Below are 21,113 nucleotides of genomic sequence, written 5' to 3'. Positions count from 1 at the left end.
CTAAAATGAAGTTTCCCTGGGGGACTTCTATATAAACAGCATTGATCTCTCATAGAGAGCCCAAAGCTATGGATTGCCAAGCAGGGATCAGAGTCAGTGCGACGCTGAGGCCTGACCTGGGCAGCGGGGAGATCCAACCCACTAGATACCAGGGACGTGTCTTTTTAAGCATTTAAATGCAGCTTTCAGGTTTGACAACTTGATTAGCCAGTGTGTCGATTTTTTTTTTATAAACACAAAAAAACTGAAAAATGCAACAGCTCACCACAATGTCATACTGCCCCAAACATGAGGCCACCTTATCATGGTGGGGTGGTTTACACTATTTGCAAACCAAGAGCCTCTTTTTTTGTGGGGATTTTTTTGAATTCATTTCTGGTTTTGGCACCAAAACTGCAGTGGTAGTTTTCCAAAAAACTGCCTTGTGTTTTTCCAGCCGGGGGCTGGGTTCACACTATGTATATTTCAGGCAGTATTTGGTCCTCATGTCAGGTCCTCATAGCAACCAAAACCAGGAGTGGATTGAAAACACAGAAAGGATCTTTTCACACAATGTTGAAATTGAGTGGATGGCCGCCATATAACAGTAAATAACGGCCATTATTTCAATACAACAGCCGTTGTTTTAAAATAACAGCAAATATTTGCCATTAAATGATGGCCATCCACTCAATTACAACATTATGTGAACAGAGCCTTTCTGTGTTTTCAATCCACTCCTGGTTTTGGTTGCTATACAGCCTCACAAATACAGCCTCAAATATACATAGTGTGAACCCAGCCTTATGCTATAAAGCAAAGCTATTCTTATTTTGTATCCAGATCCAGTGTCCTGAAGGCAGCCTTTTCGTCTTGTGCTGTTTGACAAAAAAAGACTAAACATGGGAAGTCCCAGCCAGTACACATTGTCACAGCTTAATGTACTCGTCAAACAAAAGAGTTTTCCCTCTGAGCGCGCAGAAGACCTGGACTTCCTGCTTTTAGTCTCTTCTTTTTTTTAAACCAGCCTAACAAGACTAAAAAATTGCCTTCAAGAGACTGGACCTAATTTTTAGGTAAAGTATAGCTTTGTTTTACAGCAGGATTTATGTAATTTGCAAATGTGCATTATTTTACATCCTGTGTTGATTTAGATTTAGTTATGACTGTGTCCCTTTAAGTCCCTCATATGCCCTAGTGAAAAGTGGGCTATTAACCCTTCTCTAATACATATTAAGGGGCGGGGGATTCCAACTCTTCCACTTAAAGATTATGTTGGGGAAGAAAAGGATATGACATGTTAGATTTGGCTTTGTGACCCTTTTGTAGTCAGGGAGATAAGCCACCCCCAGAGCCAAATGGCAACATTTTACCTCCACACTCACTACAGAAATATTTTGCCAAGCTGAATGATCATGTGTGTGAAGAGAAGGGAGAAATAGCTATCTGCTGAATATTTGTTGAGCCAGCAGCTATTAAAGGGGATCTGTCAGCTTTAGTTCATGTTTCAAATTGCAGACACTGTTAAATAACTTATGGGAAACCAATCAGCCCAATTGGGCTGATACGGTTCCCTGAACGCTGTATGAAGCTCCTCCAGCAGCCGCGGCATGTACCGGCCATGGCTGCAGCAGAAACTGTATACCGGAAAAAAGGGACTTTAATCCCCCGGGCGCGTGACATGCAGCGACGGGGCAGTAGTCATCTGGGTTGCTCCCCATTCGTATCTAGTCAAAGCTCTCTGCCTGTCAGCGAGCTCAGAGGAATGTTTGACAGGCAAAGAGGACAGTAAAGGACCTCTCTACCTGTCATTCATCCTCTCTGAGCACGCTGACAGGCAGAGAGCGGTGACTAGATATGGACAAGGAGCCACCCAGATGACGCGCCTGTCACGTGCCTGGGGGATTAAAGTCCTTTTTTTGCGTGTATACAGTTCCTGCTGCAGCCGTGGCTGGTAAGTGCCGCAGCTGCTGCAGGAGCTGTGTTCAGCAGTTCAGGGAACCATATCAGCCCGATTGGGCTGATTGGTTCCCTTAAACACTGATAGATTCGCTGCCAACATGTTAGGACAAGATAACACATGGTACTTTTTTCCTATATCCAGCTGTGCTTCCAGTATGTAGAGAAATGCTTTTATTCTCTGGTACAAAGTGTCAAAGAGGCTTTCCAAGGCCCCTGAATAGATGCAAGCTGGAATGTCTCCTCTCTTCCCCTCCCTGCTTGACGCCTGGGACTCCATGTCATGTGAGGCAGGAGGTGTTACAGCTTGCTGCCCTACTCTACTGTATAATAAAAGCATATTTCTATGTTCTGGAATTACAGACAGATATATGAAAAAGTACTAGGTGTCTCCATGATCTAACCGCTATCTAACAGCTATCTAACAGGGTCAGTAGTTTGGAAAGTAAATCACAGCTGACAGATTCCCTGGAGTCTATGGCTCCAAAGAAGAGCTTTTTTCATAAGCAGGCCCCTATAGTCAAAGAGATTATTTGTAGTGTGTGTGTCTCAGGTCAGGGACTGTGTCCGTCCAATTAAGTTCTTAAAATGATATTGTCACCCTCTTTCCATATAAGAGTTCTAGGCACCATTCTCAGGCTTATATTCTGGAAATTTAATATCTTACCATATAAAGGATTTATTGGTGATCTCTACCCTCAAAAATGCAGGTTATGGTTGGACAGTGTAACAGGGGATGGGCTTAATGGCTGTGGTGCCCCATATCTCCGCCCATATTAACGCTGTAGGCCCCGGCCCTCCATGAGGTCATAGGTGTTTAGGCCTCTAGATTGGCCCATTCCAATGGTTGTAGAGGGGGCGGGACCTAGATGCCGGTGACATCACGGAGGGGCCTACTGTGCCGATGTGGGCGGAGATATGGGCACCAGGACTATTTAGCACCGCCCCTACAGCGCTGTCCACCAACAATAACATACATTTTTGAGGGAAGAGACCACCAACAAATCCTTTATACGGTAAGATATGAAATGTCTATATTATAAGCTTAACAATGGTGCTGAGAACTCCTTATATGGAAAGGGGGTGACAATATCACTTTAAGTACAACAACTGTGCATGTGCTGGGCTGGTATTCAACAACTGTCACAACCAGTCCAAATCAGGTCTGGGATAATAACTGACACGTAGGTGTCGTCATACACGGTCCTCAGAGAGTATATCCTCAACCTCACCCATTTAGGTGAGGTTAACAATATACAGGTCTCAATACCAGATAGTTCTAGCTCCCCTTTCTAATTTGGAGACACATTTAGATTGTATATGTGTAAATATTTGCACACTGGTTGCTGAGTTTTGGACAATAAAGTTGTTTTATTAAGCTATCCCTTCTCTAGTACCTCTTTTTGATATAAACTGCAAGGGGTTTATGTACCAGTTTGTGATTGGTGTACCCCAAATACACTGGCTTTATTGAGATCCTTTACTGGAAAAGGATTGTGATATTTGTCATTATTGATGTGAATGTATTTACTAACCACTTCTTAGGGATGGTCCGAACCTGCCGAGGTTCAAGGTTCGTATGAACCCGAACGCTCAGCAGCAGATTCCCGCTGTCTGCCCGCTCCGTGCAGTGGGCGGATACAGCGGGAGTAACGCCTGGAAAACTGGGATACAGCCTATGGCTATGGCTGTATCCCAGTTTTCCAGGCGGTCCTCCCGCGGGAATCATTACTGAGGGTTCGGGTTCGTACAAACCCGAACTGAGCTCTGTTCGGACCATCCCTACCACTTCTATTTAAGCTAGGGAGTATGTGGACATTGCTAAACATAGTCATTTGACTTTACTATATAGTATGTAAATCATAACATCACGGAAACACTGGAAAATTAAGCTTGAGTGTGCCTGTAACTTCAATCAGTCATTGAGTAATATGAAAATAAAGGAAATCTTCCCATCTTTGATGTGCAACCAAGTAACCTATTTACAATCTCCTGGAACTGAAGAGTGCCTCAGAAAGGCCTACTGTTATTATGGTGTACTGATGCATTGTAGCATTAATCATGTGTGTCTCCTTAATCCTGCAATGTCTGTTCAGCAAAGTAACTGTTATAAACAGCAAGTGAACCATTGATGCTCACACGATTTTTGTTCTGCATTTCAGCAGTTCATTATGTTTTGGTCCTAGTATGGGCTGATTTATTTAACAGATAGAAAACTAAATTACTTGAAAAGTCATCTAAACAGTGCTTCACATTTTATTCGAGTGGTCTTCTTGACTGCTGTACAAATATAATATTTAATATGTTGAAGTAAGAGCCAATGATCTTTACATATTGCAATGCTTTCATGTATCATGTGTTATTAGAGGTGATTGATTCATATTCAAATGAATTCATTAAATTGAATAATCCTGTGTAGAAATAGGACTTGGATTCGATTCAGATTACCAAACTATAATTAAAAACAGTGCAAAAACTCAAGTTTGTGGATGTAAGCCACAGGTATTGTGGGCAAAGGGAATAGTAAGTCATTTAAGTAAAATAAGTATTGTAGGGCACTATCTGTGCACTATATGCACTTACCTGGGCACTTGGGGAATTTACTAGGACTGGCATTCCCAATGCAGTTGGGATGCCATTCATTTTGGCAGATTTATTAAAAGGCACTGGTCTCTGCCTGTGCAGTAGCCTACCTATAATAATAATAATAATAATTATTATTTATATAGCGCCAACAGATTCCGCAGCACTTTACAATTCTGGGGGTACATACATAGATAAAAAATCGACATTACAGAGATACATATAATTATCCATACATGAGGAGTGAGGTCCCTGCTCGCATGCATGAGCTTACACACTATCAGGAGAGGGTGCGAGACAAAATGGCAGAGGGGCAAAGTGCATCATTGTTACTATGGTCCGGCCATCTTTATGAATAAGGCAGTGCGGGTAAGGGGGGGTGAACCTGTCACCAGCCAATGCCTGCATGCACAGGTCTAAGTGCTTAAATGCTTGGTGTGTGTGCGTGTATGTATGTGTCTGTGTGTGTGTGTGCGTGGTGGAGGTGTCTGTGTGTGTGTGTGTGTGTGTGTGGAGGGGGGGGGGGGTTGAGGGTTGAGTCAAAATTAGGGAACCTGGTAAGCCTGTTTGAACAGATGTGTTTTGAGGGCACGTTTGAAGCTTTGTGTATTGGTGGTGAGTCTGACAGTCTTGGGTAATGCATTCCATAGAACTGGTGCAGCTCGGTTGAAGTCCTGGAGACGGGAGTGAGAGGTGCGGATCAAGGTGGATGTTAATCGTAAGTCATTAGAAGAGCGTAGGGCACGGGTAGGGCGGTAGACAGAGATGAGGGAGGAGATGTATGGAGGTGCAGCACTGTGGAGAGCCTTGTGGGTGAGCAGGAGGACTTTATATTGTATCCTGTGTTTAACAGGGAGCCAGTGTAGTGACTGGCACAGGGGGGAAGCATCAGTATAGTGGCTGGACATGGGGATGAGCCTGGCCGCTGTATTGAGAATGGACTGGAGAAAGGAGAGTTTAGAGGAAGGAAGGCCGATTAGTAAGGAATTGCAGTAGTCAAGACGGGAATGAATCAGAGCGACAATGAGAGTTTTAGCAGATTCGACAGGAAGGAAGGGACGGATTTTAGAGATGTTTTTTAGATGCAGATTACAGGAACGTGAAAGAGATTTAATGTGAGGAGTGAAGGACAGATCTGAGTCAAACATAACCCCAAGGCAGCGGGCTTGCTGTGTAGGGGCTATGGTCGCACCACAGACAGAGATGGAGATGTCAGGTGGAGGGTGTTTAGCAGAGGGAGGGAAGACAAGAAGCTCAGTCTTAGAAAGGTTTAGTTTTAGGAATAGGGAGGACATAGCATTAGAGACGGCAGACAGACAGTTACTGGTGTTCTGTAGAAGAGCAGGGGTAATATCACGGGAGGAGGTATATAGCTGGGTATCATCAGCATAGAGATGGTACTGAAAACCAAACTTGCTGATGATTTGTCCGATGGGTAAAGTGTAAAGTGAGAAAAGGAGAGGGCCCAGGACTGATCCCTGAGGAACCCCAACTGTAAGGGGGAGAGAAGATGACGTGGAGCCAGAAAGTGATACACTAAAGGAGCGGTCGGAGAGATAGGAGGAGAACCAGGAAAGAGCAGAGTCCTTGAGGCCGATAGAGCGGAGCGTGGAGAGAAGGAGCTGGTGGTCTACAGTGTCAAAAGCTGCAGATAGGTCCAGGAGGATGAGAAGTGAATGGTCACCTTTAGATTTGGCGGAGAGGAGATCGTTAGAGACTTTAGTAAGGGCAGTTTCTGTAGAGTGGTGAGGACGGAAACCGGACTGAAGGGGGTCAAGGAGAGAGTTGTCAGAGAGGTAGTGGGTTAGGCGGGAATAGACCAGACGTTCCAACAGTTTGGAGATAAAAGGAAGATTAGAGACAGGTCGATAGTTGGCAGCACAGGAGGGGTCTAGAGAGGGTTTTTTCAGTAATGGGGTGATAATGGAGTGTTTGAAAGCCGAGGGGAAGATGCCAGAGGAGAGGGAGAGGTTGAAGATTTTAGTAAGGTAAGTAGTGACAACAGGAGAGAGATACTGGACAAGGTGTGAGGGAATAGGGTCACTAGGGCAGGTGGTGGGACGAGAGGAGGAGAGGAGTCTGGAGACTTCCTCCTCTGTTACAGGTTCAAATACTGAGAGGGAAGAGGAGGAAATACAAGAGGGAATGGGATCAACACTTCTTTGGGACTGGGAGGTGATCTCCTGACGGATGGTATCTATCTTTTCCTTGAAGTAGGATGCTAGGTCTTCAGCACAGAGGTTAGTTACGGGTGTCTGAACTTTGGGTTTGAGGATGGAGTTGAGGGTATCAAAGAGACGTTTTGGGTTATGGGATAGAGAAGAGATGAGAGAGGTAAAGTAAGATTGTTTAGCAGAATGAAGAGCGGAGTAGTAGCTTCTAAGCACAAATTTGTAATGTAGGAGGTTTGCATCAGTTTTAGACTTCCTCCACGAACGTTCAGCACACCTAGAACACCGTCTAAGAAAACGAGTTGAAGGTGTGTGCCAGGGTTGTGGTCGTCTGCGTTTTGCTGATTGAGGTGTGAGGGGTGCCATTTTGTCAAGGGTTGTTTTGAGGGTGTCGTGATAGCATTTGGCACCCAGATGCGCAGTGGTAGCCACATACATATTATAAGCTTTGTAGAGCAGTGCCCTGAGACTTTAGAACACTGAGTGTGTGTATCCAGAGTCCTGGAGGCACTAGAACTGTTTGAAAAAAATAACTGCAGCAGTTAGTGGGGGGAAAAGTATCTTAAAGTTGGTCATACATATTTGATAGAAGTAAATGTATGGTTGAACAATTCTCTGATAAAGTATCTTTTCACCAATGTAGCCATATACATACACAGCCGGTTTCAGGTCAATGATATTCTGTCCTCAGTCAGCTAACATTATGATGTGTTGTTAAATTTTACCCGACAATCATTTTGGTTGACATCATCTGTTTCTGTGTGGGTAACTTTCAGTGGATGAGGCCAAGGGTCATGTTGCAATGCAGGTATAGTGCTGCAGGAATGGCCATGAGACCAGAGCTGGTTCTAATGCTGGTTTAAGGCTTAAAATATTAGATTGATAATATAAAGGTAGATAATCTAACACTATCCTTAGCAAGCTCATTATGGTCACAAGTACAAGATTTAAACAGAGAATCTGAAAATGATCTATTCTCTTATCTGTAAACCTGGCACATAGATTGAGATGTAAAATTCAGGAACTTAAAATATTTTAAAGCTTTATCCACTCTATTATAATCCAGGATCAATAATGCTCCTAATGTACTGTATTTCAACCCCTATTTTATAGTCTCACATATACAACTGGAATTTCATAGAAGCTCTATATAGCAGTGCACAGTCCCTGTGTATTCAGGATTTGGAATCATTGTGATTCCATCCAGGTCTCTGGCTTTGTCGACTGCATTAGTGAGTAATGTCACTTAGAGGAAATGGTTGCTAATATATTATCATTTTTCTCTGTGGATTAGTCAGCGGATATAATTGGGTTAAGTTAGGATTTACTGTTGTAAGTTATACTTTAAGTTCTGCATTAAAGAGCGTAAACCTTTTGACAAGATCTCCTTACTTTAATGGACCCTTATTACTTAGCTAGTACCCGAACATTTTAGCAAACTGTGCCAAAACCCCAACAGATACCAATGGATTGGATATCACTACACATGATGGATTTGGTGAATGTTGTTTCTAACCTTTATTTGCTTCAGTTTGCAAAAAGTTTGACAACTCTTTTAAAGTAAAGATACATTTATATGAGTATATATTTTAAAAATATGATAAAATCTAAGTTACCCTGTGGTCTGATAACTAAAATGTAACCCATAGAGTTCAAGGAGCACATGATTCATTACAGCAAGAATTTACTTTTCCATAACTTTGGGCATAAAGTGAAAACAGGCCCAGTTGCAGATTTTTTAGCTGTCAAATAAGATCATTCTTCAGCAGCATAGACCATATGTTTATGTATATTTTAGAGGTCACTGAAATTTTATATATATAAATGATCTCATTTGTGATATTAATAGTCAGCGAACACTTAAAAGAGACAGTATTAGTAATGCTGTGCTGCTAACTCATTTGCCAGGTATATACTATGGAAATTCGATGAATACAGTGAATATAGCATTAATACTTCTTACTTTTGTATTCTTGCAAGCTTTCTGAAAAGTTTAAGAAAATTCTCAATACATACTGTAGTTACCGGAGAACTATAGTAATATGAGAAATATATGCAGTTATAACAATACTGAATAGTATAGCAGCCCACTGGTGCCATTTGCATCGCCAACATCTTGTATACAGAGTCTGGCTACATAGACAAATGCATTGACTAAAAAGCTCAACTTAGGGTGCGTTTACACAGAGATTTATCTGACTTTTGAAGCCAAAGCCAGGAACAGACTATAAACAGATAACAGGTCTTAAAGGAAAGACTGAGATTTCTTCTCTTTTCAAATCCAATCCTGGCTTTGGCTTCAGAAATCTGTCAGATAAATCTCTCTGTGTAAACACACCGTAAGGAGTGCCATTAATAAGCTTTTGCATTAATTGAAATAGACTTGCTGTGAACATGTGAATGCCCAAAACACCACCATACAGCTGGAATCTAGGATCCAAATGGGACCAAGGGCAACAGCTACATAGCCCTTCTATTTTAATGTCTTGTCATGGGTGTTCTCTGGGCCCATAAAAAAATTAATAAAGCATTAGGGAATATACAGTACATATTTAAAAGACATTAAAGGGGTACTCCGGGCAAAATTTATTTTTAATATGTGAAAATAGCACCATATGTGCATTTCAAAAAATTAGTGTATATAAGGGATTTGTATAACTTTTCTTATGTAATAACATATTTAAAATAATTTTTACCCGGAGTACCCCTTCAATCTAATATATTCTCTTAGAACTAATGTTATAACCACATATGTATCAGGTAAACAGCTTAAACCAAGCCCTTTATTCAACAAAAAGTACACGTGAATAATATTTCATTAATATACAGCTTCTTATATTATTTACATCTCATGTGTGCACATATGTAGAATTCATTTAGAAAAGGGTTAGTTAATATTGTAAAAATGAGGGGTCAACAAGTATAAAACATTACACTAGGCTGGTGATAACTTTTCATGTAATAGGTAAAAATTCATCACGAATTCATCCACAGGCAGCTGTTTCGGGGTATTGACCCTGATCAGTGTGGAGTGGACCAGCAAAACACAACAATTACTGACCTTGGGGAGAGGAGCAAAAAATACAGTGGAGTACCCTTTCTCCATCGATACATTAACCCCCCAAAAATTTGAATTAGCAAAAAAGGGTCAGTAGAGTCTCATTTACGTGTCACAAGCCCATGTTTATACTGTGTGTATATATATATATATATATATATTTTTTTTATTATTATTATTATTCTTTTTGATAGTATGATATATGTATGTAATTATTTATCTATCTATTTATAATGTATTAGTGCGTCATATTGATATAGTAGTGTACAGGCCCTTCCACCATTTAGTACTGGTCTAGTATATATATATATATTGATGTCAGTGTGTTTGTAGTTATGACCCGAGAAAGGTATCGTTCTGATGCCAAAATGCATTATCTAAACTGTTTTACTGCTATAAACATCAATCTATATTCAATGATTGCATGGTCTTTTATGTATTCTGTGCCAAGGGGACTACTGGGTTGTTCTTTACCATTGACTCACTTCTCTGTTATAAGCAAATGATTTGCATTGGCCTTTTTTGGGGCATTTTTTTTTAGGCATGAAAAACTCTGTGTGTGTGAGGGCAGGGCAGTTTCTAGGCCATTTTGGCAACAGGGCGAATCTGATAAAAGCGCCCCCCCGGACCTCAATCAGCTTTTGTCAATATGGGGGCATGCTGAGTGAGGTGTGAGGTCCAGAGGGGGACCTAGACTGCAGAGCGCCCCTATCTGGAACATGTGTCCTGGATTCCTGGGAGGGCTGATTCTGGGGGACATTTACAGAAGGAGGACATGTTCACATGGTGTAAGAGACCGGCCGTTCCGTGACCCGGCCGGGTCATGGAGTGGCCGGTCTGTGCAAAGATTATCCCAGATGGTCTTTCCTGCCGCAAAGTTCTGATGCGGGCGCATCAGTGCGCGCCCGCATCAGAACTCCCCATAGCTCACTATGAGGCAAGCGGCTTGCTCCATAGTGTGCACTGACATGGGTTTCTGCGGGCGCAATTCACTGAATAGCGGTTGCAGAAAACTGACATGTCAGTTCTTTGCGGCGCTGCAAGGGGTCCTGGCCGGAGCATATACTATGGGGGAGATTTATCAAACATGGTGTAAAGTGAAACTGGCTCAGTTGCCCCTAGCAACCAATCAGATTCCACCTTTCATTCCTCACAGACTCTTTGGAAAATGAAAGGTGGAATCTGATTGGTTGCTAGGGGCAACTGAGCCAGTCTCACTTTACACCATGTTTGATAAATCTCCCCCTATGTGTATACACTCCGGCCGGGATCCCATGGAAAGCAAAGTTTTCGTACAAAGTACAGCCATTGTTGCCGATAGCAACAACGGCTGTACTTTTACGAAAACATACGTTGTGTGAACATAGCCGGAACCAGTAAGAGGAGACAGGTCACCCCCTCCCATCCTGGAGTGATGTATCTGTGACCACAGCTCCCTTGTGAATAACTACAACTCTCAGAATGCCCTACACTTATAAAGCTCTCAGGGCATGCTAGGAATTGTAGTTTGTGAGGGGACAACACCTTGAGGTCTCATTTCATTCGCAGCATATTCTGAGGGCTGTGGCCTGTCAGTAAATGATGGGAGTTGTATCAGTTGTTTGCTGATCTTTTGAGTAGTTGTATAAATTATTATCGGTTGCACATCTCCCTGTGTATACAGGGAATATGCAGCCGATAGTAATGTATTTACATGGCTGTACGAACCATACAGCAGCCTGGTTGTACATGACTGCATATGGGGCATGTAAAAGGTCCTTACTAATATATATATAGGAATATGGGCCCTATACTATGAATATCACTTCTCTGTCTCCTTCAGTTTCTCCTCATCAGACACTTATTGCAGCAAAGAGATTAAGGTTTAACCTTTACATTGCCTGCACAGGTTACTGATGTAAGGGTTAAACTCTCAGCAATAATTACAAGTGGCTGATAAGGAGAAAGTACAGACTCCAGAGTGAAGCTGCCCATCCCCCCCACACACACACACTCACATACCTGGCCGGACACTGCCGATGTCTTCCCAGTCCCTCCACCCCCACACACACTCAGCTGTAATAGGAGAGAGAAGCAGGACTTACAGGCTGCTTCTCCTCTGCTGTATTCAGGCCGGGTCGGGGGAGGAGACCTGTCACATGGGAGCTGTTGCCTGTGTGATGATCCTTAGCAGAGCAGCCAGGAAGTATCCCGAGGTCTCTGCTGCCTCCTCTCTCCTCTCCCTGCAGCGTTCATCTGACAGGACGCAAAAAGAGCCCCCCAGGAGCCAGGTGCAGTGTGAGGGGCGCACAGAGGTCTATGCCCCGGCCTCTGCACAGACAGTGTCAGCCACTGCTGCTGAGTGAGGAGGGCGCCCCCTAGCTGTCAGCGCCCCGTGCCATAGCCCGCCCTGCACAGTGCTAGAAACGGCCCTGTGTGAGGGTACCCCCAAGTTCCATTCACTTCAATAAAAAAGTGAGTTGCAAAACCCCACCAAAACTGGAGACAAGAGTCGTGCTGTCTCTGCAAGAAAGTGGCCATGTTTTTGTAACGCTGGATAACCCCTTGAAGTTTTCATTTTTTAAACATAGTAACAAAAGCAGTAGAAATTTATTGTATCATGGCAATCATCAAGACCTGAGAAATACTGATAACTAGAGATGAGCGAACTGGGTTCGGGTTCGAGTCGATCCGAACCCGAACTTTCGGCATTTAATTAGCGGGGGCTGCTGAACTTGGATAAAGCTCTAAGGTTGTCTGGAAACCATGGATACAGCCAATGACTATATCCATGTTTTCCACATAGCCTTAGGGCTTTATCCAACTTCAGCAGCCACCGCTAATCAAATGCCGAAAGTTCAGGTTCGGATCGACTCGAGCATGCTCGAGGTTTGCTCCTCTCTGCTGATAACATGTAATTTTTCCCCGCAAAGAACAAGTACCTCCTTCAAATTTGCAAAACTGTTTTTTTTCAATTTCACTTGACAAATCATTATAGTTTTTGCAGGAAACTTGTCAGGAGCTGTGAGCCGCTGCAGTGCTCGTCCTAATCCATTACTCACCTTGAACTTGATTCCTGACTGGCAGATTTGGTTCTGGAGGAGGGGATGGAGTCTCTGCTCCAATCTCAGCCCCTAGGTAACTACCACTGCCACCATGTTCTAGTTGCCTGCTTTAGCCTTCATTTGGAGAGACTAAGCTAGCTATCTCTTGCTATTTACTTTGTCTGATACCTTGACACTAAACCTTGGCTATAGTTCTCCTGATTATCCCTTTGACCACAGACTTTTTACTTCATTGCCTGATAGTTATTGACCAGGCTTGCTGACCTCTCTATTATTATGCATTTTGTTTGTCTTGTCTGTGTCTTGTATTTTCACAAATTTCAGAGCAGTTGCAGTCTTCAGGTTGGGGCCAGCCTGTTTAGGTGTCGGGTTCCCTAAAAGGCAGGGACAGTTTGTGGGAGCAGTGTTAGGGCTTCACCTAGTCTGTGTATTCTGTGTGTCCCTGACCTGTTACTCACAATACTTTATGTCAAAATTTAGTCTACCCCTAATATGGCTCCATAGATGAAAATTGGAAGAATAAAAATGGAAGATTTGTCCAGTCCTAAAGTGGTTAATTGGCCTAAATTTTATACATGAACAGAATAACAGAAAAAGAGCTTTGGCACTCAATGGCTGCAGGATTGGACAGGTGAGAACATGAAAAGAATAACATGTTTTCACCTGTCCAATCCTGCAGCCATTGAGTGCCGAAGCTCTTTTGGACTCCCTGGTCTCTTTTTACTAGTGGTGGACACATGACATGCAGCCAATCGGTGACCTCAGCAGTCACTAGAGCTTCTGTACTTTATCGATGGAGAGTCAGGCAGGTGAGTAAATGTTTTATCCATTGAGGGTTCAGAGACTGTCAGGGTACCAGAGAAGTGTTACCATGGGAGTGCCATGGCTCAGAGACCTCAAAGTGTGTAAAATAGAAACTGGTGGAAAGGGTTTTTATTATTTTAAATGTTCATTTGGATTAGCAGCACCAGCAGTTGCAGCATAGTTTTTTCCCTACTATTTCATTATGGAATCCATAACCAATCCGTGCACTTTCTGCACTTGCTATCGATTTGACAATTTGCACTGCAGGTCAGTTTTTCTGCTGAAGCATTCTGCAGCATGGGGATAAAATTTGTTAAAATCTTTACACATATGAATGGTATTGTACATAGAAAAATCTGCAGACTTTTCATATGCTGGTAAAACATGTGGTCCTATAACTCTACTATTAAAACATTGTTATTTGGAATATTTAACCTAAAGTGCTGCTGTTAAACACAAGACACATAAAGCATGTGTTTCATAGATAATGCTCTTGAAATTAATACTTTGTAATGAGTAATGTTTTTGTCCTAGTAGGCTCAATGTGAGATCACAATTCACATGTTATCGTTTAATGTCCTTGTGAGACTTACACCTGCAGGGGATGCATAAAACCCATATGTATGTAACAGTGCAATTATATTTATATAGCACCACCCGCGTCCACAGTACTTTACAAGATTACGATTGGGGAAAATATAACACAGGCTGAGATAAAGTACAGTTGGTGACAAAACACAGCAACACAAGCTAGCATGAATGTCGGATACATGGTGAATGGACTGGGATGTTGGTTTCCCGGATTTCCAAGGGTCACTTCTTTGGTTGTAAAAAAAAGATATGCACGTTTAATGTTATAAAATAGCTCTATTATACTATCTTTATGGACAGAAAATGAAATCACAGCAAAAGTCTGGCAATTCATCATTTATTTGATATTGTACCTATAGTAAATTATGCATAAAATATTTACCTGTTCTGCAATTTCTGCAGTAAGTACAGTATTTCCTAATAGTTTTGCTGCTGCTGGAAACAAGGCCTTTAATTTATATCTACAACATTTTTAAATACACATTTTGTTTTATGTTTTTTTCCTGCATGAGCATGGGTTTGCCCTGGATGCTTTAGGACAGGCTAATGTAAATCTCTGTACAGTGCTCTGAAATAAACCAGCAATAACTTTCTGTATTTTAGGCAATTTTATGATATGACTACTATGTTTGAAGGGAAACTGACGGCACAAATATGCATATATTTCTGCTGCCAGTTTCCAATTGCTGATCACTTGGGCAGTGTGATCGTACTATCTGCGCTGCTCTTCTTAATATATATATATTTTAATCCAGAGTTGACAGTGTTAAAGTGACGTGTCTGTGACACTGTGAGGGCCCGTCACTTATAGCATCTTCCCACCCAGCTCTCCAGCCTATGCAGTAACTTCAGGCCAATATATGCATATCCTTGCTATCAGTTACCCTGTTGTACTGTTGCTATAAATAATGTTCTTTTGCATAATGTGATTTTGAACATATTTGCAAAATAATTCATTAAATAAAAATGACTCCTCACACCAGAAAAATAGCTCTAAAGTACTGGCCACAAGGTGTCTTCATCCTGCTGTCTGGGGAAATTTGTCTCAAAATAGATCAGGACAAAATACAGGAAGCGGGGAGGACAAAGTACAGTAAGCATGGAATTTATAACTGCAAGCTGAGCCAGTCTGCCTGTTGAAGATTATCTATATTGTTCCTGAAAGTTATATCAAGGCCTCCTTCTCATCTCTGATCACCTATAATGTTCTGTGCAGCATTGATACATCATTAGTATTCTAATGGGTAGGTAAACAAGTCTGCTTTCTTCCAAAATTAACCCCACACCTGTCTTTAGGTTATGTCTTCCAACCTAGCTCCATTCACTTCGATTGAATTTAGGAAAAATATCACCAAATGGACACAGTTTGTGGCACAATTTCTGGGGAAAAAAACAGTTATCTAATCCTGAATAATCCATTTGCAAATTCACGTAATGTGCATCTGGGGTTGCTAAACTTTAGGGCAACACCACCTATATGTACATGAATGAGTTAAACTTTCATAGCCAAAATTTGTGCAGTGGCAATTTAAAACTACGGCCAGCAACTGGTGACAGGTCCTGGAAACCAGACAGAGACCTATCATCGCTAACTAAGGCTAGGATTCAATATGATCCATCATCTCAGATTTACCAATAATGGTGTAAACTGACATGTGGGGCTGGGTTTTGACAGCCATTCTGGCTCTCATCTCCTTCATTGTGTGTGAGAGGATATCAGAGCTTGGAGTGAAGAGCGCTGCAATAAAGTTAGAAAACAAACAAACAAACAAACAACAACAACCCTCAACACAAATATAAATAAACCCCTTCGTATCCTGATCATCACCACTGTCCCCTGTTGCTGTACCTGATTGTACAAAAAAGACTTTCTCCTTGGTTCTATTAAGGGTATGTTTACACGTATTGTGGATTTCACGCTGCAAGCTTCTCGTAGTGAAATCCGCTGCGAATCTGATTACCATTAAAGTCTATGGCATTCGTACAGCGAATTTTAATTCCACCACGAGAATGGAGTCCCATAGTGTTGTAAAACTTAGGCAACTGTGCTGCTGTTGTGTTAACAAACAATAAAGAACCGTTCTTACCAATCCGCCCTTACTCTGTTCCCTTTCTGCAGCGTCTCCGGATGTCTCGCTCATTGACAGCCTGCTCAGCTAATCAGTCGGTGCTGTCGCATCTCAGCCAGTGTCCCTATTACCCTACTTGTTAACAATGCAAAATAGGTATGACACAGCAGTCCAGATTAACTGAGTTATTGGGTCATTAAAATACATACATGTTGATTGATGCGTCCATCAATCAAATGACTGCCTTTTCTAAAAAGCCGCCTTCAAAGGACTGGACCTGGATTTCTGGTAAGTATAAAATTGGTTAATGTATATTGCAAACATTCCCATTATCTTACATCCCCTGTTTATATTTTTTATCATTATAAAGTTTTTATAATTTAAAAAATTATAACGACAGTGACCATTTAAGAAGTTAGAAATGTGCAGAAAAAACATAGAGCCAAAGATATTTGTTAAGAAAATTTCCTGAAAAAGGTTAGCTGTAGCTCGAAAAAGTCATCATGGTGTTAGAAAAAATAAAGGAAGGGAATTGCTACAACCAGAATGCCCCTTCTGAGTCACTAGATCTTTTTTAATCTGCCTGACTGCATCTAATATTTTAATTATTCTAGTGTGCATTGAGGTGCTGTTATCATTGAATTAAGGGTTAATATTATGGTTTTATTTGTCATTATATTATTTATTTATTATATAACATATTTTTAATCTTGTTTTGTTACAACTCACCAAGTATCATTACAATTGCTCATAAATTAGAGAATAAAAAGAAGTGATAAGGGTAAATGGGCATATTCAGGCTTAGCATAGTGCTAGCTGTCAGGGCATGCTGCCACACCTGGAGAGCCACAGCTTGGGAAGCACTGCCATTGTACATGCATTAATACACTCTAAAAAAAACTCTAAAAAAGATATGTAGGTGTGTCACTTTAGCACGGTCATTATCGATGAGTTGTGAAAATAAGATTTCCTTGTAGGGTGAAGACTGGGAAACAAATTTTGCCATTTGACTGACAAGAGGAGAAAACCAGAGCTATTGGAATCCAGACAGATGTGATTGTTAAGAGGCTCGTATTTAAAACGCAGCTAAAACAGCAGTTGTTATTAGACCTGAGGCTAGTAAAGAAATGACACCTGCTGAAAGTGGTAAACACATGGCAGCTGCGACTCACACAGGGATATTAACAGTGGCTGACATCCTGGTACATGGATCTGTCATTGATAAAATAACATCTAGCAGCAGCGCATATTGGTCGTTTATAGAGCCCAATGACGCTGTACTGCAGGAAATGCGCTTTTGTCATCTATTTTTGCTAGGTAAATTGAAAAGTAAGCTTTTCTGAGATTTCTTTGTGTTGTTTATAGTTTTGTTGCCTGCTTCATAGTGAAAATGTAGCAGAGGGGGCCACAAAGCTGTAATAGCAGAAAAAGACAGTTGACACTCTACTCTATATTTAAAATCCCTTCAATTCATATCTTATGTAATTTTGCATTTTTTTCTTAGTTTTTAGATTTTTATTTTCCTATTCACGTTTAAAAAAAATTGATAACCTGAACAACATGTAAAAAGGATGGTCACGTTCCCATGTAGGGTATGACCTTTTGCTCCTTACATAAAATCTTACTATTGTAGATTTAATATTTAATATTGACAATGCAGCACCACTACCAGTATATGCAACATAGTCTTTTATCAAGGAAAATATTCAACAATCAGCTGGAATCTGCAGCTCTGGCCAATAGCATGTCAGAACATTTGCTCTTAATGATGCCATTCAAATAAATGGCTGATCGCATAATACATGGTGGCTAGGTGTGCTGGGAACTACAGCTTTTTTAAAAGATTGCTGTCTTTTCTTGCATATAAAGGGAAATTAGAAGCAGGAGGTCCCTTTAACATTCATACTTTATTGGCACAATTGGATTTAATAAGACAATTCCTTGAATAAATGAATTTGATGATAAGTAAATTTGATACATTCATCCATCATTTACAATAATATATCTATGTTAAAAACACAGCAGTGCTGTACGTTTTTTTTAATGGACTAGTAACTTTTTATGCTGTTGGAAATGCTGGTGACCTCCCAAAGTTAGATGCCCATCTTCCTTCCCTTTATAGGTCATTAATATTTTACAGAGATTAAATATACTTACAATCTTTTAGGTTTAAAAAGAAAGTTGAAACATTTTATGCATTGGGTCATTGATGTCGTCTAGTAACACAGCTGTAAATCCTTTTGTTTCTTTTTAACTTGTTAAATATTTGATTTAAGCCTTGCAGATATTCAGTACCTGTTCAAGCAAGTTTGCTTTATCCGTTTGTTGGTGACTAGGGATGCATAAACTAGTTTGTTTCTAACCACTCTCCCTTTATGGCCAGAGACAAGAACCAAACCAGGAAATCTGCTTTCTCTTTGACCCGGGACACAATTTTTGCTAATGCAAATAATGGTCTCTGAAGAGAATGTCAAGTTAACAGAAAACACTTTATCGAAACTTGTGAATTTAAGGTGCCCTTGAGAGGTCTTTACACATTTTTACAAGTATTATTTGGTTAAGGCACTATGCTGTGCATTGCTTAAAAATCTCAGGCTGTTAGGACTAAAAAAAAAAAAACTGGATGTCAGAAACCAACTCACTTCAATGACCAGAATATGCGGACAACACCAAGAAATAATGCACCAGTACCTTTCAGTACCTTCTCTCCTGCCAAGTGCAACTACACCATTGGGGAGAGAGAGTTTTTGGCCATCAAATTGGCTCTGAGGAATGGCGCCATCTCTTGGAAGGGTCAAATCATCTAATGACCATCAAAACAAGAACCTCCTCTATGTTCAGACAGCTTAGCATCTCAATCCCAGACAAGCCAGGTGGTCGCTCTTTATCTCAAGGTTCAACTTTGTCATCCATGCTCAGAAGGAGAGTTCTGAAGTGTGGTCATTTTTCCTCGACTGCCAAGCATTCTAGAGCCCATAAGACCAAGCAGCTGATTTCCTGTTTCTACTGGTGGCCGAGTCTGTCCGAGGACGTCAAGGACTATGTAGCTTCTTTTATTACTTGTGCTGAAAGCAAGACCTCCCATCTGAGACCAGGAGGTCTGCTTCAGCCTTTGCCATAAACTTTGTCACCAACCTTCCACCTTCTGCAGGCAAAACCGTCATCTGGGTAGTTACAGACCGTTATTTCAGGATGTCCTATTTTGTGCCTCTCCTTGGTTTACCCTCCGCTCCACATCTTTCCAGCCTTTTTCTCAAACACATCTTCTGGTTGCATGGGCTGCCACAGTATATCATATATATTGGATAGAGCACCTCAATTTGTTTCCAGGTTTTGGCATGCCCTCTGTCCCCAACTTCAGGTGAAGCCAGACTTCTCATCAGCCTGAGACCAACAGGCAAGTTGAGACAGTTAATCAGATTCTCTGAAATCATCTCTGTCACCTTGTCTCTGCCCGCAAGGACGACTGGTTAAGCCTGGTTCTGTGGGTGGAGTTTTCCTATAACCCTCCGCAGGCATACTGTATGTCCATTTTGTATAGTCTATGGACAACATCCTTGTTCTCCATTGCTTCTGTCTACTTCCTCCGAGATACCAGTCGTAGACAAATTGGTCTGATATTCCCCAAGGAATCCTTCTGGGTGAGCACTGTCCCACACCCACTGAGGAAGCATCCACCTCCATGAAGAACGGCCTAGAAGGATCTGGACGCAAAAATTGGTGCAGAGGCTAAGGCAGATTTCAACCTAGATAAGGCTTGCTCAGCTTCAACCAGCTATCGTTTTGGGTTAGCGTTCTTCTTAGTAAGGACCACATTTGACTCGACCAGGGTGGAAAAGTGGGGGACGAATTGCCGATAATAGGCAAACCCTAGGCACTGTTGTATCGCTTTAAGTCCATCGCTGTGTGACCACTGAAGAACTGTCATCACCTTTGCTGGATTCATCTGCAGACCATATTTGGAAACTATGTACCCAAGAAAAGGAAGGCTAGACTGGTAGAACATACTTTTCTCCAGCATGGCAAAGAGGTAATTGGTTCTTAGCCACATCAGATCTTGACGTACATGTTTCACATGAGACTGCAGATCTGGGTAGTAAATCAGGATGTCAACCAGATATACGACGACACACAAGTAAAGGAGGTCTCGAAAGATGTTATTAACAAATTCCTGAAAATTGAAGGGCATTACCAGGTATTCGAAGTGCCCATCCCTGGTGTTAAAGGTGGTCTTCGATTTATTGCCTTCATGGATTTGGATTAGATTGTACGTGCCTCTGAGGTCCAATTTCTAATAAAGAACTGGGATCCGCTAAGAAGGTTGAACAACTCTGAAATCAGGGGCAGGGGATCCCTGTTCTTCATTGTAACCTTGTGGAGGCCTCGGTAGTTGGTAGTGTGTTGGTAGTGTGTCAGCTTGATTTTTGAAAGAGTCAGATGGTGACATAGATGACTGAGAAAGGTTTGCAAACATCGATTAAGGTAATCTGCTCCTCAATGAGAGAACTCCCCGGTCCTCCAGTAACGGCTAGGGGCATGGAGTTGCAGCCAAGGAAGACCCAACAATTGCTGAAGAGGCACAAGGCAAGACGTAGAAGGTGATCTTCTCTGCATGCAGGGCGTCCACTGGTAGGGTTTGTGAATGTGGTTTGGAACTGAACAACATCACTCAGGGACACGCTGATGACTGAGGAGATGGTCAGTGGTTTGGCAAGCCAGACCACTGGGAGTTGCAACTTCTGGACCAGGGATGCCGCAATGAACCTGCAGGCAGAGGAAGGCAGTTGACTTAAATCCCTGTCCGGATGCAGCTGAAATCATGACAAGCAAGGACAAGCATTGCAGAGGATGTGTT

At 41.7% G+C, this 21,113-nt stretch overlaps 1 protein-coding gene across 9 annotated transcripts in view; it reads left to right on the top strand.

Annotated features, from left to right (window-relative positions):
- SUGCT (succinyl-CoA:glutarate-CoA transferase) overlaps window positions 1-21,113 on the top strand; it is a 660,405-nt gene that overhangs the window by 390,947 nt on the left and 248,345 nt on the right. Inside the window, exon 13 of one of the 9 annotated variants that reach the window (XM_069960341.1) lies at window positions 16,309-16,414. The exons of the other annotated variants lie outside the window; for them this stretch is intronic. Coding sequence (XP_069816442.1) covers window positions 16,309-16,401 — 93 coding nt within the window. The 3' untranslated portion in view covers window positions 16,402-16,414. The remainder of the gene's footprint in view (window positions 1-16,308; window positions 16,415-21,113) is intronic. 9 annotated transcript variants of the gene reach the window in all.

Source organism: Dendropsophus ebraccatus, chromosome 2 (genome assembly GCF_027789765.1).
Source record: "Dendropsophus ebraccatus isolate aDenEbr1 chromosome 2, aDenEbr1.pat, whole genome shotgun sequence".
Classification (NCBI taxonomy): Eukaryota; Metazoa; Chordata; class Amphibia; order Anura; family Hylidae; genus Dendropsophus; species Dendropsophus ebraccatus.
This window is presented reverse-complemented; position numbering and strand designations above follow the sequence as displayed.